The sequence below is a fragment of the Podarcis tiliguerta genome (assembly GCF_965153285.1).
Source record: "Podarcis tiliguerta genome assembly, chromosome: 14".
Lineage (NCBI taxonomy): Eukaryota > Metazoa > Chordata > Lepidosauria > Squamata > Lacertidae > Podarcis > Podarcis tiliguerta.
This window is the reverse complement of record NC_139547.1, coordinates 4,110,414-4,131,275: the sequence shown is the minus strand read 5'-3', so window position 1 is coordinate 4,131,275 and position 20,862 is coordinate 4,110,414. Positions and strand designations below refer to the sequence as shown.

General features: G+C 40.0%; 1 protein-coding gene across 6 annotated transcripts in view; it reads left to right on the top strand.

Moving 5' to 3' along the window:
• Nucleotides 1–440: 440 nt before the first annotated feature.
• The window catches only part of VPS13C (vacuolar protein sorting 13 homolog C), a 103,609-nt gene continuing 83,187 nt past the window's right edge, over nucleotides 441–20,862 (top strand). For 3 of the 6 annotated variants that reach the window (XM_083412912.1, XM_083412911.1, XM_083412916.1), the window contains exons 1-10: nucleotides 640–822; nucleotides 5,657–5,700; nucleotides 7,123–7,165; nucleotides 8,958–9,053; nucleotides 11,323–11,424; nucleotides 12,677–12,736; nucleotides 14,646–14,711; nucleotides 18,230–18,339; nucleotides 19,019–19,078; nucleotides 20,080–20,139. In XM_083412912.1, coding sequence (XP_083269038.1) covers nucleotides 723–822; nucleotides 5,657–5,700; nucleotides 7,123–7,165; nucleotides 8,958–9,053; nucleotides 11,323–11,424; nucleotides 12,677–12,736; nucleotides 14,646–14,711; nucleotides 18,230–18,339; nucleotides 19,019–19,078; nucleotides 20,080–20,139 — 741 coding nt within the window. In that variant the 5' untranslated portion in view covers nucleotides 640–722. Of the gene's footprint in view, nucleotides 823–5,656; nucleotides 5,701–7,122; nucleotides 7,166–8,957; nucleotides 9,054–11,322; nucleotides 11,425–12,676; nucleotides 12,737–14,645; nucleotides 14,712–18,229; nucleotides 18,340–19,018; nucleotides 19,079–20,079; nucleotides 20,140–20,862 lie in introns of all 6 variants that reach the window. The other 3 variants (XM_083412913.1, XM_083412915.1, XM_083412914.1) reach the window with 3 other exon arrangements.

Here is a 20,862-nt window from a genome sequence, read left to right as displayed (position 1 = left end):
TCATATTTAATATAATGAGCTGGGGTGGGTGAGCATGCACAATTTATTATTATTATTTATTAAATTTATTGGTCACTTTCTACAAACGCACACCTACATACTGTTTTAAACCAGGATTTAAAATAAATAAATAAATAACATCTAAAAGCCGATTGTTTTTTAATAATAAAAAATTGATTAAAAGATTCCACCCTCCTCAAAAGGCCAGAGATAACCAAATGCCAAAGTCCTGACAAAAAATGAATGTTTTTGGCTTGGTGCCTAAAGACACGTAATGGTACCAGACAAGCCTCTCTGAGGGAAGAGAATTCCCAAGCCACATTTATTTATCCATTTCAGTTAAAAAGCAACAACTTTAAAATAAAAAGTGAGGAAGAGACGAAGGAGGAGGACGAGGCGGCCTGAGAAAGGCAAACGCCCTCCTCCTCCGTTTTATTATTGCCTCAGCCAAGAAGGCGAGGAGGCAGGAGGGCAAGAGCAGGCGAGGAAAAGCAGGAGGAGAGGGAGAAGGAAAAAGAAGCGCCCGCCGAGGGGCGTGGCGGGTCACGCGCGCAGCGGCCTATCAGAGGCGGCGTCGACGGCGGCCGGGGTCACGCGGCGGGCGCCGCCTGCTCCTTCCCCCTCCCCTCCGCTCGGCGTGAGGCGAGACCGAAGCTGGTGACTGAGGGAAGGCCGGAGGAGGGAAGGAGGGAGGAGGTATTCGCTGCCCCCCCGCCGCCGCCATGGTGCTGGAGTCGGTGGTGGCCGACCTGCTGAACCGCTTCCTGGGCGGCTACGTGGAGAACCTGGACAAGTCGCAGCTCAAGCTGGGCATCTGGGGGGGTAAGGAGGGAGCCCATTAAAGGGGCGGCCGGGGGGGGGGCGAGGGGAAGCGAGGCTCCTCCTTACCTGCGTGGAGGGGGGGAGGGGACGCACCTGTCTCTGCACCCGAGGGGGGGGGCGGGCAGAGAGAGCGGGGAGGAGAATTCGGGGCGGGTCTCTCACCCCTCCTGGCCTGCTCCGCCCCCCTTGAGTCCCCCCTTCTCCTACGCCCTCAGATATGGGTGCTGCGCCCCTTCCTCCTCCTGCCAGCCCCATGTGCTCCTCTGACAGGTCCTTCCCCCTCCTCTTCAAGCGAGGTGCAGTGGGGCGGGGGGTGTCTTATCGCTGTCAGACCAGCCTCCTCTTGCACCCCCTTATTCCCTCCCATCAGTTTAGCTTCTTCCACTTTGTCTCTCATGCCAATTTTATGTCCCTTCTCATCTTTAGACGGGTGGCTTCTGGTCTGTAGACTAGGTCCCTCTCCAGTTGGGCTTATGCATGCACCACCTTTCTGATTCAAGGGTTGCGCTCCCCAAACCAATTTTGTGCTCTTACTCCTGTTTCTGGCAGAGCATTTGACAAATGGGGAGCCACCACTGAAAAGGCCCATTCTTGTGTTGCCACCCTCTCAGCCTCCTGAGGTAGGGGCACATATAGAAGAGCCTCAGGTGACAATTGGAAAGTCTGGGTCGGTTCTTGATATATCAGCGTTTTGAGCCATGTAAGGCCTTATAGGTCAATACCAGCAAGTCTTCAAGTTGCATGATTTTGAGAGTTCATGCTGAGTCCAGGTAGCCCCTTAAGCCCAGGGATGGGGAACAGTGACTCCAAATGTTATTTGACTCCAGCTTCTCTTGGTCTCAGCCAGCATTTCCAGTGCTTAGAGATGATGGGAGTTGTAGTCTTAACAACATAAGGAGATCCAGATCTTCCCCATCTTTGCATTAAGTTGTGTTGTTATATCTAGGAAATATACCAGATTGTGAAATATTCCTGTTTTGTTAAGTAGGCAGTCAAAGGTTATAATGCCTCAAGCACTGGAAACTGTTTGCAATGTTATGCCAAATATGATCACACCTATTTCGCAAAGAGCCACGTCTCCTTAAAGTATAACTTGGTTTCCTTCTTTAATGATCAAATTGGTGACATCTCAGGTTTTGATATGCTAAGTTGCACCCCACCATGTCAAGTCATCATAATAAATATAGCACATGATCTGTTACGGTTTATTTATAATGCTTTCAGGCACCAGGAAGGCATTTTTTGTTTGGCTTTATATATAGTAGAACAGGCTAACTCAGAATGTTGGATTAGAGGGTCATTGATTCAGTTTTGAGTTTAAAATTGTGCACTTTAAATTTATGATACTTTTAAATTATGTTACCAAAAAACCCCATGTTTTTAAATAAATTTATTTTTATTCAACAGCTCATAATTCCTTTACAAGGGAATTCTTTGTTTTCATTGTATGGGAAGAAAACTGAGGCTGATGTCTTAGCTAGGTTGCAGGTTGAATTTGGGGGCCTCCATCCATTTCTCCCAGTTAAAATTGGAGTAATGTTGCCACAATATTTTACTATTGTGGTTCCTCATCTTGAGAATATCTGTGTTGGACACATCCAAGCCAGTGTGAATCCCTTTTCATGATCCCTTTTCAGCCCAAGGGGCATTATTGAAGTACAAGGCAGAAGCACCTGAAGAAGACTGTGGAGTGGGACTGGTGGGGTTGGTGGTCTGGGGAGAGTTCTATAGGCTGGATTAGAGAGGACTGGAGGGCCACATTCACAGTCAGGCCTGAGGTTCCCCATCCATGACATAGGGACAGCGTACATGTTTAAGCTCTTAGGAGTCGAGGTCCCTTTGTCCCACCCAATAAAATATCTGAGGGGGCCAGCCCCCCCCATTAATAGGTATTGCCATTAAAATGCGGTGGGTGGGTACAGCATCATGTGATTAATTATGTGGGGCAGGGCTTACCTGGAACCCCTACTCCCTAGTAGAGATCCTGGTGTTCCAGAAAGCCTAAAATGAAACCAGTAACTTTATTGCTTTTATTTCTACTTCCTTAGCATCAAATTAAGCTGAAGGATTTTGAAGCTTCCTTGTAAAAAATATCCTTCCTTCTGCAGTGGCTTTAGCTGGGATCATGTTGTTTACTTTGCTGGGCTGGCTTGAAGCAAGAGAACTGGGGTGGGGTGGGGTGTGGAGAAAGCGAGAGATTGGAAGGGTAAGAAAGCATCAGATATTGCCTTGAAAATCACCCATCATGTGATGACTAAGAGGAACTATGTGTGTTCTTTTGGAAGAAGAAACAGTTCGTAGATTATGTGAGTTATGGCCTTGAGTGGGGTGTTTGTTGCACACCAAAGGTTTTTTTTTGCTTTTTGTTTTCTTGGCTAGACTGTTATCAGGGTTGGCTCAAGGCTTTTTGTAGGGTTGCCGTGCTTAGTCAATTGATCAATTTAGATTAAAAAGTTTTTTTCCTTTTAGGAAGCAGTTCTTAAACACTGAGTTGCTTTTATTACAAAATAGTGGTTTTTCAGAAGTGTTGGTTTATTTGAAAATAAATTTAATCCTAGGACAGCGGGTAGGATTCCTTCCAGCTTGCCAAACTGAATCATACTTTGTTTCCCCACCCCACCCCCTGTGATGCAATTTTGGCGTGGGGGGGGCACATGGAGAGAGGAGAAGGGGAAAGTCCTAGTTTATAAGCAGAAGTCTTTGCACAGGGGGCCAGTTTGGTGAATTCTGTGCAACACTTCTGCCCAATCATATTGGTGAAGTGTTATAGATTTGGTTGCAAAATGGCAATGCAATGCACATTTAGAATGAGCACAAGAAACATTTTTCTTCCTCCTGGGTGCCCAGGAAAGAGCCGCAAGGTGAACAATTGCCTCTGTTGCAGCCCTTTGTAAAAAAAAAAGTGCAGTGCATTTTCATGGAGAAGGAATGTTTAAAAATGTGCCCTCTGTTTTGGCTTTGTATTACTTTCAGCCAGTGGTTTTCAACCAGTGTGCCGTGGCACCCTGGGGAGCCTAGAATGCTGGTCCGGGGTGCCAGTGGCAACACTGGCCTCTTTCCCTCTTTCCTTACCTCCCTTCCTCTGATGCCCTCTCTTCTCTGCCTCCCAAAGGCTTGCACAGCTGTTTGTTGCAGCAGCTCTGGCTACAAGCTCCCCAGGTGAACAATGCCTCTGGGGCTGGCCAGGGGTGCTTCCAGGGCCCCTTTAGGGCAGTGTGAGGAGGCACTTCTCTTTGGGGAAGGGGACGCAGCTCAGAGATAAGGGTGGCAACTGTGGCTGTCCAGAGAACTCCCAAGGAGAGGGAAGAAGAGAGGAGGCTGAGGCAACCCTCCACAAGAGAGGGGTGAGGGGCTGCCAGGTCTACAGGCAAAGGGTGACATAACTGGGCTTCTGAGCCCCACAGGGGTAGCACAAAATGAAAGTAGTTGATCAAGGGAGCCGCGGAACCATAAAAGGTTGAAAACCTCTGCTTTAAACAATTACAAAAGAAAGCAAATGTCCATATTTAAATAATTTTTAATAATTGTTTGTAATGCTGTAACCTACACTGGGACCTTAGGGTGAAAGGTGGGTAATAAGTAAATTAATAAAAATAATTTTAGACATGCTGTTGGCATCCTTCTGTCTTGAGAGAAAATGGAGTGTGCCTCTGGGGGTGAAGTCAAACTGCTGTGTTAGCAGTACTGTGGGGTCCCCCCACAGTGTGGGGCAGTGTGTGTGGTTGCCCAGAGGACAGGACCCTCCCTCTCAGCCATGCTGATGTGGTCCAAAGGAAACCCAAGCAATATGTTTGACACTAGTTTGGCTGCAGAAGTTGCTGGAAGGAAGTGTACAAGGGGCTAGCCAACCTTCTGGGCTCCATTCTGGATTTGTTGAGGTTTAACTCCTTAGCCTTTTCTTTAGGATCAGAGTTTTCCTTCTCCTAGATGGGCTACCTTCCTAGGTTGACTAGCTCCACCTGCTCTCTACAGTATGTGTAGCTATTTGATTATCCTTGGTAAATGAAAGTACACTACTTTAAAAGTAATCAAAACATGAACTGTAAGAATCTTGAACTCCATAGTGTGTTTCTTGAGATTGGCACTGTGATGAATATCACAGTAAACGAAAGTGAAAGACTTCAGTAGAAAGACTTTCTTTCTTGACCAGATTCAACAAGCTCTTTATAGTATGAAAACATGTTCTATCCATTATGTAGTTAATTTGTTCTCTACAAAACTGGGTGCATTTAAGAGATTCAAATTAAGCTGCTATTGAACTACAAGAATGACTAGTTAAAGCTAGCATGGCTTTTCTTATGGATCAGTGAAATGTTTAGCATCTTCTTCCTTATGATATCTTCATAAATCTTTACATGTTGTTGCTGTGCAGTACAATTGTGCATACATTTTGAAACTAGAAAAGATTTCAAAACCATTAGAATAAGTTTCTCTTTGTGCAGTTCTAGAATAGAACAAGCGATACCTAAAACAAACTGTTCTAGCGTGCTGTGTTGCTGTGCACTACCCTCACTAATAATATTCCATTCTTCCCCCCTTTTCCATTTTTTAAAGTCCCTGGTTAGTTAGCATTCTGAGCCCACTGAGCATGCGTGATCCTCAATGGGCTGTTTTTGGGGGTCTCCCTGATGGTTTAATTTTCTTCTTTTGTACTTTCGCAAATCCTGAGGTTGCCCCAAGCCTGTGGATAGCTGCCTCTTTTATGTGAATGGTTCCCTTTTGTTTCCATAAGCGTTGGTTACTGGAAGAATTGAAATCTCTATTAGTATGTGTTTGTATACATAATTCATAGAAAATAAAGAGATCTTGATATCTGATTTCTTTTACTATATAGGTAATGTGGCACTTGACAACTTGAGGATAAAGGAGAACGCTCTGGTAAGCCACCTGTCATCTAGGAAATTGCTTGGGTTTGCTTTTTTACACTGTGCAGGTCAAGCTTGAACAGTAGCTGCAGCTGATGCATTTTTTTTAGCGACTTAAGAGAATTAGATTTTTAAAAATTCCTTAGTTTTAATTGAGACATTGGAATAATGCTGTATATTTCATGTTGAGAAAATATGAGTGATCAGACCAGTGCAGTCTCTCAAGAGAAGGGGTAATGTTGATTCCTATGCAAAAGATCACATATTGAAAAGCAAAGTCTCATTTTTTTATCTTCATTTTTATACACTTGCGTAATTTTGTCTTTTTTCCAACAGGTGAATAAGAGGTAGTGGTGAGGAACAATCAGGAATAGTCTGATTGAACTCTCCCTCCCTCCACAATGTTGTCCTGAGCCAGTGTTTGAAACTCCCTTTGTTCTAGGTGCATTTTGCAGCAGGGAATTTCATTAATGCAAGCAGTTTCTGAGCTCTGGGTGCCATACTGAGCCTAAGATTTCAGATTAAAACTGCCACTGCGGAAAGAAAATGAGGACCTTTTTCTGCCTCCCCACTTCCAGCCACTGTCTGAAGACTGGAAAAGGGACTCTCATAAGCATATTAAGGGGCGGGCAGGGCTTTGTTTTTTGCAGTCTTAAGATGAGGACTAGACCATGTGAAAAATGAGCATAAGATTTTAACTGCAGTTCATTCATTTTCAGCTTTGTATTCTTGTCATTAAAAAGGCATGCCTAGACACTCCATTGTGGTGCCCATAACCTAGCTTTAAGGTGCCATTTAGCTCCTAGCTTTCATATCTCAGTCTATGACACTGTCCGGAGCCGCTTCTCACCATCCCTACCTTGCCATCTCATGTCTTCTTTTAAGCTTTAAAGAAGATGCTGGGATAGCCAGTCACAGACCCCTGTATCATATATAATTTGGGTCCTGCTCTGATTTGTTTATTAAAGTCAGTGGAACTATTGTTGCTTAAGTACGTCAGTAAACAAATTGTGAACCAGAGTACCTAAATACTCCTAGGTCCAATACTTAATTGAATGCTTATTTCAGTTTTACTTGGGAAGAAGAGGTAGCTTAGCTGGAGGTCTCTCTGCTCCATCCGCTAGAGTTTCACTGTTGTTCCTGTGCTTCCATGTTAGCATGTCATTAGTTGCATGTAGTATACTGTCTTTCCCCCCAGTGATGATTTGCAGCCTTGGCCCAAACTTTAGTAAACATACTAGTGGGGGAAGATAGCATTTGCCATGCGTTTTGGGTGCTTGATGAATCTTTTTGTTACTTTGCTCTAATTCTTAAACTCAACAACTTTAAACAGGTTTTAAAACTATAAAGCAAAGCCAGTGGTAAGAGCCTTCTGATATGTAATGAGTATGTTATTTTCCTCTTCTCTACCACCTCCCCACCCTCCATTTCTTAGAGTGAGCTGGATGTACCTTTTAGGGTAAAGGCTGGACAAATAGGTAAGTAGATGGTTCTCATTTGCATTTTGATTTGGAGATTGAAAAGCTGGAAGTTAGTAGCATCTTGGTAGTTTATGTATTAGTGTACAATAGCTAAGAACCTTCAGCTGCATTTTTCAAGGAGATTGGGCAAAGTACACAACAATTACTTGGCCAATTTATAAGGCTTAGGATAATGTTTTCTGCATTTTAAATTAGAATACCATTTGTGGGGAAACAGTTGTAATTCAGATATTTTCTACTTTGCAGGATGGGAGACACTTCAGTTTCATTCCCTCTGCTTCCTGGTTATGTTTTCCTTTTATTTTCCTAATGTTTGTTGGAGTTTTATGGGCTTTTATTCTAGCTGACTCTGTCCTATGGACTGCTGTTATTAATACTCATTTAAGTTTTAAGAGTAACTTGCAGTTTGGTGATGCAAGGAAAACAAACAAGCTTCTGTCAGATGCTTTCTGTAAATCATATGATGAACCATAACTGCTCATGACTTTTTATCACTTAGTAAATAATTGAAGTAGAATATATGACTTCATACTTAAAATGCATGAATCCAGCAGTGGAAAGCCTAGAACAGCCTTGTATTTCTATGCCACCTATTATAAAATGTGCAATAAAATATAATATTTATTTTTTCAAATTGGTATATATAAACGCCCCCTCCCCCAGTTTCCAATCTTCTAACTGCCACTTTGCATCTAAATGTCCTGCTGTGGACTGACTTCTTGAAGCAGCAGTTGTTAAGCCCCATCACAGATCAGGGCTTCTGCCCTTAGCTGCTGCTGCTGGCTCTCACAGCTTCTCGCTTAGGTGGCAGATGTAGGAAGTAATAGAGGAGCAAACCACCCCACCCAAATTGAAAACAGCGCAGATAACAAGGAATTGTGTGCATGCAAGTGAGCAGGCTGTCAAAGAAGAGATGGGGTGCTTGGTGTCTCCTCCGTACCCAGCATAGAAACCTAGCAGGCTGCTTGCAGAGGGAAATCTTCACATTCTGCGTAGAAATATGGTCAGCTGCTGGAGGAGCTGGAGCTCCTTGCCTCTCGTCTATTTGCTCTCAGAAGACTAGTAGCTTTTATGGGCTTATTTATAAAGCTGGGAAATATTTGTCTTGCTCTCAGGTTCAGTTTTGTTTCCTCTTCAAAGTGTTTCTTATAAAACCACCAAAAGCAAATGCATAATTAAAATGCCAACCTCTTGCTTGGCTGCATTTCTTAATTTTGTGTAATTTGAATGAGAACACAGGAAGAGTAAGCTTACTTTGAGGAAGTGTAGATTTTCCTGCATTATTTACCTTGGGTGTGTTATGGGTATAATAAAAGAAGTCCAAGATTAAGATGTGCCAAGACATGTGCCTAACTTTCAATGCCCTGTAATATAGTTCTTCTGTAGAGCTACAAGTACTGTGTTTCCCATGTGAAAATGAAATGAATGGTACCCCTTGTTCATGTACAGTTTGGTATTTTTAACCTGAAAATTGTAAATATTTGCTTTTCATCCCAACAGATTTATGATGCAACAAATCTGGAATCTTTTGGGATCAGAAACTAAACAGTTACTCCTCTAATCTGTTCTTTATTCATTAGCATACACAGTTTTGATAGAACAGCAGATCTGATGGCCTTTTTCACCTGTGAAGCATCTGGAGCCTTGGGATCAGCCTAATAGAAATATCACTTGGCAAAAACTCTTACGTTGTAAACAAGGCAAACAATATTTTTTCCAAACAGACTTCACCTGCATGATTCACTCTTTGCTCATTCACCTAAATATAAAATGTTTTGATTCTTTTTAGATAAACTTACTTTGAAGATTCCTTGGAAGAACTTATATGGTGATGCAGTAGTTGCAACTCTAGAAGGCTTATATCTTCTTGTTGTCCCAGGGGCAAGTAAGTGGTTGATGGGCAATCTGAAATGCAATATGTAGTTAGAATGTATTGCCAGTGCCTTACACAGAATTTGAAGACAAGAAAAAATGGAATAGGCTGTTGTGGGTCATTTGATTAAGCACATAGCTTAATCTTTGTTTACAGAAATTTGTCCCACTATGTTCCATGGTGCTTATTCACAAGAAAGTGTATAAAATACATGTTATTGTTGTTTCCTTTTTTTGTAATATTATGTAAAATTTCCCTTTCTGTGTTATATTAGATATTGCAAACTCATATTATTTAGGCATTAGTGCAGTGAAGAGGGCACTTGCTGTGGAGCCCTTTCTTTCTGCTTATGTGAAAATTTCCTATACCATTTCATAATTTTCTGCATTTGTAATTTAGTGTTGCATCTGTATTGAGGATGAGCAAAACCATGGTTTGTGAATACACTTCAAGCCATTGTTTTGAGGCATTCCATGGTTTAGAGATCAGGAGGATTATACTTGAACTGGACGGTTGTGTAGCTGGTGCCCCAGAATTATTACTTCCTCCAATCCATCTCTCTTGTTGCCATTATCAGTCCATTTTGCTAAATGCGAAAAAGGAGGCTTTTTTGGTAATTTTTTTGAGTTTTGCCTCTTACATTCATCCAAAAGAAAAAATAATCCAACATTCAAACCAAAAACAAAATGAACAAAAACATACAAATACGTATTAACTAAGTAAACATTTTTCCTCCACCATTTACCAATAATTAATATTCTAAATTATCAATCATTAACATTCTAATCTTTTGAGGTGACTTCCAGCCACCTCAATATGAGTCATACTTTTCCTTCATTAATTGCCTTCTTTTGATGTTTCTCATTTCTTGGTGTTATCCGATTTATTTATAGTAACTATTTAGTATTTTGCAAAATTAGTCAAAGCATAATAAAGGTTTTACTTGAGAACATTTTTTTTAAAAATAGATTCTATAACACTCCCATTCCTTGCTGAACTTTTGGTTTGTTCGATTCCTAATTATTTCTGTCATTTTCGCAAGCTCAGTATATTCAAATAATTTTATCTGCCTCTCTTCCTTTGTTGGGCTCTCCTCTCCCTTCCCTTTTCTTGTGTCTGTTGTGGCTTATAAAAATATCCTCATTTTTCCAGTTCTTCTTCTTCTTCATAATAATAATAATAATAATAATATTTTATTTATACCCCTCCCATCTGGCTGGGTTTCCCCATAGATACCATCCCAAAAGTTTCTGATTTTCTTACATTCCCACCACATATGAAACATTGTTCCTTCTGCCTGCTTACACCTCCAGCATTTATTTCAGTTTGTTTTATACAGCTTTGCTAATTTGCTAGGTGTCAGATACCACCTATAAAACGTCTTCATTTTCCGAGGCATCCATTTGTATTGTATGCCCCAAATATTTTGCCCATTTAATCATAACATCTTTCAATTCTTCATCTTTTACTTCCCAATCAAGCAGTAGTCTATACATTTTAGATAAAAATTTGCTTCTGTATAGATTCTTTTTCCAGCCCTGAAATTTCTGTTGCAAACCCATTTTTCTTTTTTGATTTAAATGTTTCATTTAATTGATAATATTGCAGCCAGTCTGTAACATAATGCCTGATTTCTTCATATATATTTTTAACTTCAATTGATTTGCCTCCTCTTCCAACAGTTCTTTATAAATTTTGTTGTTTGTTGTTGTTTAGTCGTTTAGTCGTGTCCGACTCTTCATGACCCCCTGGACCAGAGCACGCCAGGCACTTCTGTCTTCCACTGTCTCCCGCAGTTTTGTCAGACTCATGTTTGTAGCTTCTAGAACACTGTCCAACCATCTCGTCCTCTGTCGTCCCCTTCTCCTTGTGCCCTCCATCTTTCCCAACATCAGGGTCTTTTCCAAGGAGTTTTCTCTTCTCATGAGGTGGCCAAAGTATTGGAGCCTCAGCTTCACGATCTGTCGTTCCAGTGAGCACTCAGGGCTAATTTCCTTAAGAATGGATGCATTTGATCTTCTTGCAGTCCATGGGACTCTCAAGAGTCTCTTCCAGCACCGTAATTCAAAAGCATCAATTCTTCGGCTATCAGCCTTCTTTATGGTCCAGCTCTTTATAAATTACCAAGTTCTTTTCCATATTTTTTTTCTTTACTGAAATGGCTTCTAACAGTGATAGCCACTAGCTTGGTCAGGAGGAGGCACTAAACTAGAGCCATCAGGGATACCTTGCCTCTTTGTTGGCTTTCTGTTTTGACTAGATCATGAATTCTGTCTCCTAGGCATTAAATATGATGCAGAAAAAGAAGAAAAATATCTACAGGATAACAAGCAAAAGGAGCTATCAAGAATCGAAGAAGCCCTGCGATTAGCAGCAGAAAAAGGTATTGTATGGTTGTTCTTGAGGGTTCTAAGATGATACTTTTGAAGAACTCAGAAGGGGCATGTTAACCAAACACTGTCTTGAAGTAGGTCATGGCTAGAGTTGCTTGGGTATTTATTAACCTGATACTAGAGTCTAGGAGTTTGAAATGTGTTTTCAGTTTGAAATCTGTTTTAGTTTTCTTCATAAATTTCATTCTCAACACACTGTATTGTAGGGTGGTTTGTGTTTTTGTTCTTCACATTGCCATCATTTGGAAGCTTTTACTATTACACTATTTTTAAAAAATTAAAAAGTAGTGTATGGAGTTGTAATAATTAGTGTTTGAAGTGTGAAAGCTACCTGTGTTATTTCGGGGTGTGTGTGTTTATATATACACATATATCTATCTCTGATGGACATTGACTCCTGCATTGCATATTCTTCATCTGACTAATTGGAGAAAGTCAGGAAAGCAGGTCTACCAACTTAACCAGACAATGGATTTATAACCAGACTCCATACATGTATGTGTTGTAGGTTTCATAAGTTGTTTATATAGAAGAAATTGATAGTTGTCATTGGTAGCTGGACTAGAAGTAATGATGCAACTGATTTATGATATTTATTCATTAAACCTTCAGAACATTTTGCTTCATGCAAATGGTAATGTCAGTTACTTCTAACTCTGGCTATCTAATCAAGGATAAAGCAAATTATATTTGTTTTCATTAGTTCAGCTCACATGTTGTGCTAAACCATGGTTGATGTGCGTAAGCAGGAGGGAGTTGCTGCAAGCCTTGGGTTTGTACAAAGGACTAGGAGGAGGACTTCATTGTTTACTTTCAGCTTTAATTAACCATGGTTTGTTTTGAAACTGACTAGAGTTAGTTATAAACCAAGATCTCTGGTTCACTTGCAAGAACAAACCCTGGTTAGTTTAAAATTGATAGGAAACAGTGCTGGTTTCATGCTCTTGGGCATATGAGAGGGGAAGGGGGAACAAGCCAAGGGCCTGTCCCTACTTTTGCACATGGTTTAGCATGATGTGTGAGCACAACCAGTGTGTGAAGCTCGTGATGTTGTAGATTGTTGTAATGTATAATGATAAACAAGAGGCTGTTGGTGAAAGTGGAATAGTTTTTCTAAGTATTTTAAAACTAGTTCTCTCTCTTTGAATGTTTAAAAAACCTGTATAAGTGGTTTAGATTGAAAAGTAGATTCTATTGTTTTAAAATATGTGCATTTTGGTTACTGCTGTCATATGGATGAAGGAGCTCATTCAGATTTCATATGTGGACTGGAGGACATTGTGTATAAGGATGTCAAGTCTGGTGGGTATGCATGCTTAATGATTACATTAAAGGATATTTGAAAAGGGAAACTGAATGCCTGTTGGTCTGCTAGATCAAGCTACTTCTTGTGACAGGAACCAGGTTAATGTTAAACTACTCTCTCAATGGTAACTTTAGGGAAGCTCTGATTCCCTAAAGTACTTTGAGAAACAATCATGCCTCAGAGACTCTGAAAGCCAATTTATCAAAGGAACACTGGTTGAAATATTTTGCAATTATTTCAATCATTGTTTCTTGATAAATTGGCTGTAAAATCATACATATAAAGGCTGTGGTTCTTGCATTTTCAACAGGAGTTTATGTTGTTGCAAATATAATGGGTTTGATTCAGAGAAGATTCTGTGAATCTCACTTATCCAGCATGGCTTTCCTGGGTTCTACGCCCTCTCCTACAGCTGCCTGTACCACATAAAGTGCTGCTCCCAAGGGTTGGCACATCCTCTGGAATGCCATGGGATGGGGAAATTAGACAAATTGTTGGGGCTTGCTTTCACAAGCAGAAGTGTTTTTCCACTTGTGTGAGACATCTCTGGGTGTAAGCCATTATTCTCATTGCTGAGGTGAAGCATTCTTTTTTCGTAAGAAAAGTATTCTATTGATTAGCATGTCAGTCTTAGTCATGTCTCCTTGGAATGGGTTCTGTGAATGAAACATGTAGATGATGGCCTTGTTTGGTTGTAAATTAATCCAGAAGTGGAGTCATATGCTCTTCTAAAGCCATGACTTCAGAGTATCCATTTTTTAAAATGTTTTTTTCCCCCTTGCCTTATGTAAAAGTCTCTCACCTAGATAGTAAGCAAACTTAGAAAGAGAAAGAGGAGAGACATGGCTATAAATAGACTGTGAATGCTGTTTGCCTGTCTCTTCCCTTCTCTACAAGTGTGGCTGCAGGGATTCTGCATATTCATCTTTTTTAAGAGCACATGGGCAGGCAGTCTTAGCCCTGACAGTTTACCCTTCTCTCTTCAGTTTTGCTCACAAAGAGAGTTAAGTCCAGCAGTAGTCTTCTCTGCCTCCAGATCTCAGTATTTTGGGTTGTAGACTTGATGGAACTACCAGCCTCCTACTACCCCAGAGCTAGGCCTAGAAGAGACCCATGTATTTAGAAAACTTTGCCTACTTTCTGAAATTGTCTAGGGAGCCCCATTGTGCTTGTTTTTGTAGCACCCTTGCTCTACTTAGTCTGATTAATTTTTCCTCCTTTCATACACAGACTAATTGGGAAGTGGATCACCGGGGTTGTTGTTGTTTTGGTTTTTTTGCAGGCAGCTGGGGATGATTAGGGAACGTGGACTGTTTTAAGGATGGAGTGAGATATCCAACTAAGTTCACTCTGAGTAGACCCATTGAAACCAATGGATCTAATTTACTCAAGTCCACTGATTTCAGTGAGTCTATTTTGACTAATGCTGGATGTCTGCCAGAGTCTTGTCCCACAGTGGACTCACTGCTTCTCGGTGGCAGATACAGCAATTTTTATAAAACTTTGTCTTTAAATTATAGAAGTTTTGCTGAAGTGAAGTGTATCTCAAATGTCTTCCTTGTTTGTAGTAGCTTAGCTACTTAGAGTAGGCCTATTAACATCATCTATTAGTCACGTAAATTTCAGTAGGTCTACTCTGAGTAGGCCTAGGGCTGTAGTCCCTCTTTAGATTTTATAATTTTGCTGTTAATCCATTTTCTATAGTCTCATTTGGAAAAAAAGAATAGTATTAAATAGTGAAATGGTTTTATACTGGAGCTGCAAACTAACTCTATGCTTCTATACTCCAAATGTCTTTCCTAAGTAATCTTATTTTTTGTTTTCCTTTATTTTCATTGCTTTCTTTAATGATGCCTGCCTAACTGTAATTTATCCTCTTTCTGTAAAATTGCTTACATTGAGAAGGACGTAAGTCTAAAAAGACTAAAAAGCGTTTTAAGAAATCATTTAAAGGTAATGGTCACTCAAAAGGTGGGTATAACTAGCACAGTGTGTTGAATATTTCTTTTCTGTTGCTTTTCTTTTTATAAGCTAACCAAAAAAAAAAAAAAAAAAAGCAGTAATATGTGCAACCTTCTTTTAGGCCAGCAAGTAAGTTAGTCAGACTTTGACTTTACTGGATATAAACAAACTACATTGATTTTAAATTAATTATAATTACAATAATAATGTCTATTAAAGCAGAAATTGGGTAGTTCCTGCTCAAATTAGTGTTTGAATAGTTTGGCCTCAGTTGGGCACAATCCAGCAATAGCAGTTCAGATTTGATGTTGCAAGAGGATTAAGGGCTCTTTCCCCTGAATGAATTCCAGTGAACACAGTAGTGAAAGGTTTAACACAGCTAGTTTCATTTTTAAATGATGCATTTGTTACGGAAATAAGTCTGTGGTAGGTTCATACTTAAGTGTACTCGTTCACATTATCATTCCAGATGGTTGACACATTTGGACTACCTTCTCAGTTGTAACTCCCTCTTTTATCATCCAAGTATTTCCTTTCCACAGGCCTAAACCATTCTGAAGTCCATGCCCAATAGAACATCACTCAGATTAATCCTCTCCCTAACATCTGTTTGTCACTTGTTTTAGTTTACCTGATACCCTTTGAAGTTCAGAAATAAATGTACTTTTTCCTTTCTGTCCTTGACCTTCTTCATAAGATGTTCCAGTGCTAATGAAAAGGTGTTCAGGTGTTTTAAAAAGAACGTCCCCTTCTTTTATTGACATTCTGTTCTCTCATTCCATTCATTTGTGACCTTTTAATCTTATGCTGAGCTGTTTATATTTCTCAGTGATCAAAGCAATACTTTTGATTAATTAAAGAATGTTACGGTTTTGGATATTCATACACAGTCCTGCTGAGCGTTTGCCTTTCAGCAGTTATGGCAATGATGAAAGCATTGTTTGATAGTTCTTGGTTAGTATAAACTGAAACTGACCAAACAGCCTGTTTTCTGCCCTATTTCTGTGCCCCATTTTTTGCAAAGATCAGCAGTCCTTAGCAAAACAGCTCTTGCTTGGAGCTCTCTGGCTGTATACTTGAATAAGAATGTGTGAGACTTACTGCCTTCTGCCTTTTAAGGATCTGATGTTCAGATATTTTACAGTTTTTAGACTGCCTCTCCATCTCACTATTCAAGATGGTAAATGGGCTAAATATTACAAGTTGCTTGTTGGAGTCATTCCTAAAATGGGTACAGTGGTGCCTCGCAAGACGAAATTAATTCGCTCTGCAAGTTTTTTCGTTCTACGAGTTTTTTCGTCTTGCGAAGCACCACTGTGTATTGACGGTTTCCCGTAGGAATGCATTGGCGGTTTTAAAAAAAGGCGCAAGACGTTTCGTCTTGCGAAGCAAGCCCATAGGGAAATCTGTCTTGCGAAGCAACTCAGAAAACGAAAAACTCTTTCGTCTTGCGAGTTTTTCGTCTTCCGAGGCATTCGTCTTGCGAGGTACCACTGTATTGGCATAGGCTTTCAGGTTTGTGTGAAATAGTTCTTGAGTGAAATTCATATGCCTTAGTCATGTTCTCCAGGTGTGCTCCCAGTACTTTAGGTGCCTGGAGAAATCAGGTGAAAGCTTGCCCTGTTCATGCAACCTGGAATGCTAGTTAGGTGCTTCTATAATTAATACTTTTATAATTTATAATCGCCCTCTCCCACCTTGTTATTAATTATTCTTGGCTGCATGCAGTGCTTTTTTCAGGGGGTACTCAAGGCTACGCAGTACCGACACCTCTTTTTTTGTTTGTTTGTTAAAAAGTGTGGCACTTACTGTAACAACTTCATGGTGAGTACCAGCACCTATTTTTCTAGAAAAAAGCACTGGCTGCATGTATTTTTATTCTTGTTTTTATCAAACACTTTAGTGTTTTTTAAACATTTTAATTGTTTTGTTAATTGCCTTGAGACTTTGGCATTAAGGGTAGGCTCATATTTAGAAAATAAAAATAAATAATCAACATTCAGCACTCATTGACAATTATTCAGGGTCTTGGGCTAGGTAAGGTAAGTCTGAAGCTGCCTTAATACAGTTATAAAACAGTAAGTACAATTATAGCACAATAGAAACCAGTAGGTATATTATGGGATAAGCTTTTGTGGACTTGGTTCAGGTACATCAAGTGCAGTGGATTCCAGTCTATGAAGACATAAATAAATTTGGTTGGTTTCTAAGGTGGAGCAAGACTTCATGTTGTTTTGCTGCAAAACAGTCTAGTTACTGCTGTAGAAGTCAGTGCAGATGTGTGGTTTTGATCTGTAAAGTGCTGATAAGGATATGGGGAAACAAGCAACATAAAATGTAGGGTGAAGAAATTTCTGAGAAAAAATGTGTACTCTTGTGCAAGAGTAAGTCTGGGAAATATTTGTTGTGTTTGACTGTTAATTTGGAGGTAGACAATTGTACAGTGCTTTTATGTAGAGGGAAAACCCTATTTTAACTGAATCTGAAATGTGTTGAAAGTAGGTCAAAAGAACCTCTGCCTGGTTTAGAGGCTTCTGACAAATTTCTGTTTAACTTGGGGGAATGCTGGATGCTGTGAACGAAACGCTCACTGACCTGGTTTGGATGTAATGCTGAGCTATGGTTTAACATTACATGTCAGAGTCTTAGATGTCGGTACTTCCTTTCCCCCTTTCTAGCACTGTTGCAGTGAGCAGATTGGAATTTTTTGCTTCAATTTTTAAGTAACTGTGGTTTAATGTTATGTCTGAACCTTGAAGCACTGTACTTGGTCTTCGCTGTGGTTTATGGAAACAAGGCAACTTTATAGAGCTAATATTCAGACATGTTAAACAAAAGTGAAAGTTTACAGTCTCCTTGTGGCTGCACTGGAGATGGGGAGAGGAAGCATACCTGCCTGAAGCTAGTTCATGTAACATTAAACCTGTGTGTGGAGTGTGGCTTAATGGTGGCCTGTTTCTGAGAACTGGCCTGCCGAACCAATTCCGGTGGCCCGCCAGCCTCCTACAGATGGCAAGAAACTTGGGGAGATATAATAGCAACTTGAAATCAGTACTGTGTAGAACGTGATTCAATTTAAGTAAAAACAACAGCACTTTGGGGGCCCTTTCGATGAATGAATTCTTGTCTGTGTTTTACTGAGAGCAGGCATAGGCAAACTTGGCCCTCCAGATGTTTTGGGACTAAAACTCCCATCATCCCTGACCACTGGTCCTGTTAGCTAGTGATGATGGGAGTTGTAGTCCCAAAACATCTGGAGGGCCGAGTTTGCCTATGCCTGACTTGAGAGCATTGACCTTCTATCAAGTTTATTCCCTTCCTTGCCTTCAAATATAAATATAAATTGGCCCATGTAGAGAAGATGGAACTTAAACAGAATCCCTCCCCCCCTTTATCCGGAATCTTAGAAAGCAAAGGTATTCACTCTCACTGTTGCTTTATTAAATGTTGCTTAGTGTCATAGTTTGAATCTTTAATGAAATGAAAGTTTTGCAGTTGGGGCTGACTTGCACTTTTTATGTTTTTAGATAAACCAAAAGAAGAGAAGAAAGATACATTTTTGGAAAAGCTTGCAACACAAGTTATAAAAAATGTACAAGTCAAAATCACAAGCATCCATATAAAGTATGAGGATGATGTAAGTAATGTGAATTCCTTTTAGTGGTGGCAAACAAAGTTAATTATACTGTATTCCTTTGCACTGTTCACCCCATAACATTTAATAAAGCATATAATCGAGTTGGTTTACAAAACTCAAGAAATATCAAAATAAAATAGTAAATTACAACATCACTAGAATAATCCAGGTTAACCATAATCTAAAATAGCAGTTGGAAGTTGCAGTGTCCAGCACGAGGCTGCTGAACTAAGAAGGGTTTTGCTCCTTTCAGGAAGATGAGTCTCCCTATGAACCTAATTCTGGGTGCCACCACTGGGCAGGCCCTGTCCTGTGCCACACATTTGCAGGAGGGCGAGAGGCTCTGAGAACGGTCTCTGAAGCAGACCATAGTTTTCGGCAAGGATTGTATGGCGGTGGTGGGGGAAGTGATTTTTAAACACTGGATGCCTCCAATGCCCATTGATGCCTCCAAATTGTCTTCAAAGGTGGAAAGTACATTATAGTAATCTAGACAAGACCCACGGCAATCAACACTTAAGTCCATTAATTTCATTGGTTCTACACGGGGTATTACTTAGCTGGATATTACCCAAATACTTCTTTTTTTACACTTGTAAGTAAGGCTTTCAAAAACAAAAAATGTTCTAAGATGTTTCATATTGCATATAATAATAATTCCTACTTTTATTGTTTTTAGATCACAGATCCTAGCCGACCAATTTCCTTAGGAGTGACATTGGGGGAGCTTAGCTTACTGGTAATGCTTACTGTTTTCCGGTAGAATTCAAGTAAATTTTGAGGGGACGACGACCAAGAAAGCATATTTCCATGCTTTTGATTAAATAAAGAGGAAATTAGTTTGAGAATTGTAATTTACTTAGGAATGTGTACTTGTATTTAAAGGTAAATGGAAATGTTGATATAATTATTATGAGCTTTTCATATAATACAGCCTGGAAATAAGGTTGCTGTGTGATCAAAGACAAACCATGGATTTCCGCTTTATTGTATGAAAAAATGAAATATTACTAGTTTCCCAGTAGCCTCAGGGAAAAAATGCAAGAGGTCAAGGTCACCTAGAAAATATTTTTCTAGATTGTTGGCCGAGAAGGAATCGTCTAGAAAATAACTCTTTCCTCAGTGTTGATGCAAATGAAAACCGCTGTCATCTGTGAAAATCATCTTTCATTTGTATTCTTTCTGGAGCAAAGAAGTGGGTTATATGGGGGGAAATGGAGCCAAGGGAAGGAAATATTCATATGTGAAATCAGCAGAGTTTAAACTCAGAGGAAGGGGACAGTAATTGCTTCCAGTGGAAGCCCCATTCCTCATGTGGTCCTTGCTCTGGAGGGCCTCAAAACTTGTGGGTACTTATAGGATACTGCTGCTGGAAAAGGGAAGATTAGAACAACTCCTTGGCAAGCAGATTAGCTACTGTACTCTGGATTCCACCCATAGTGCTTTAGCTTTCTGTTTTCTCTCTATCCCCTGAAATATTAGGGCTTGTTTATGTGGGAATTATTTTATTGAAAATATTTTTAAATTTTTTATACTACTTACCTGATCTTTAAAAATGGATTCTTCAAAATGCTGTTCTGTCAAAACATGGGAAAGAAGTTGGATCATACCAAATAACCTTTTTCGTCCTGAGATTATTTGGGAAATGCCTGGTATCCACTACCTGGGGTGGGTAGTATAGCATACAAAGCGTTTGAAAGAAAACAAACATAAGTTAAATTCAATTATTTCTATTTCCAGACTACTAACGAAAACTGGACTCCTTGCATTTTAAATGAGGCTGCAAAAATCATTTACAAGGTACGGTCAGAGCCTCTGATACAAAGTTTAAGAGCAGAAATTTTATTTCTTAGTTAACCAGTTACCAGGATTCAAAGCTATTTTTGTTACACCTGTGGTATTTTTGTCCCTACCCCCACTTGAACAGTAGAGGCTGCTCCTCTCTTGTGAGTACTGCAGTCTAACTGTGAAAAGCTGCTTTTCAGCAAAACTTGGCTTCATCTGAACATTACTGAAATATACTCTGAGTCCTGTAGTGATTTCATGCTCTTTATTGCAGCTTGTAAAACAGTGATTGAATTGCCCCCCAAACCTCAGGCTTTTATATACAATATTTACACAATGAGTCCCGTCTGATTGGCTGATTCTCCTTCCCTCTTGGAGCCTGATTGGTCTTTTCCTGCAGGCCAATCAGTTGTTGCATTCTACGATCCTACCAGCCTAATAGGCTGAATAACTTCCTCCTGGAGCCTGATTGGTCTTTTCCTGCAAGCCAATCAGTTGTTGTATTCTAGGATCCTACTTGCCTATTGTTCTAGGATCCAAGCTTAGTACATAACAATTACAATTCACCATGCTTGCTGGCTTATCAGGAATTAACAAATACCCTAGCATGGAAACATTTCATACTACTTCACTGTTTCTCTCTACCTTCTTTATGCTTTAGCTATACAGTATTCTTCAAAATACAGTATTCCACAAAATACCTAGTGAATGGCTACACCACTGAATTCACTGTAATTT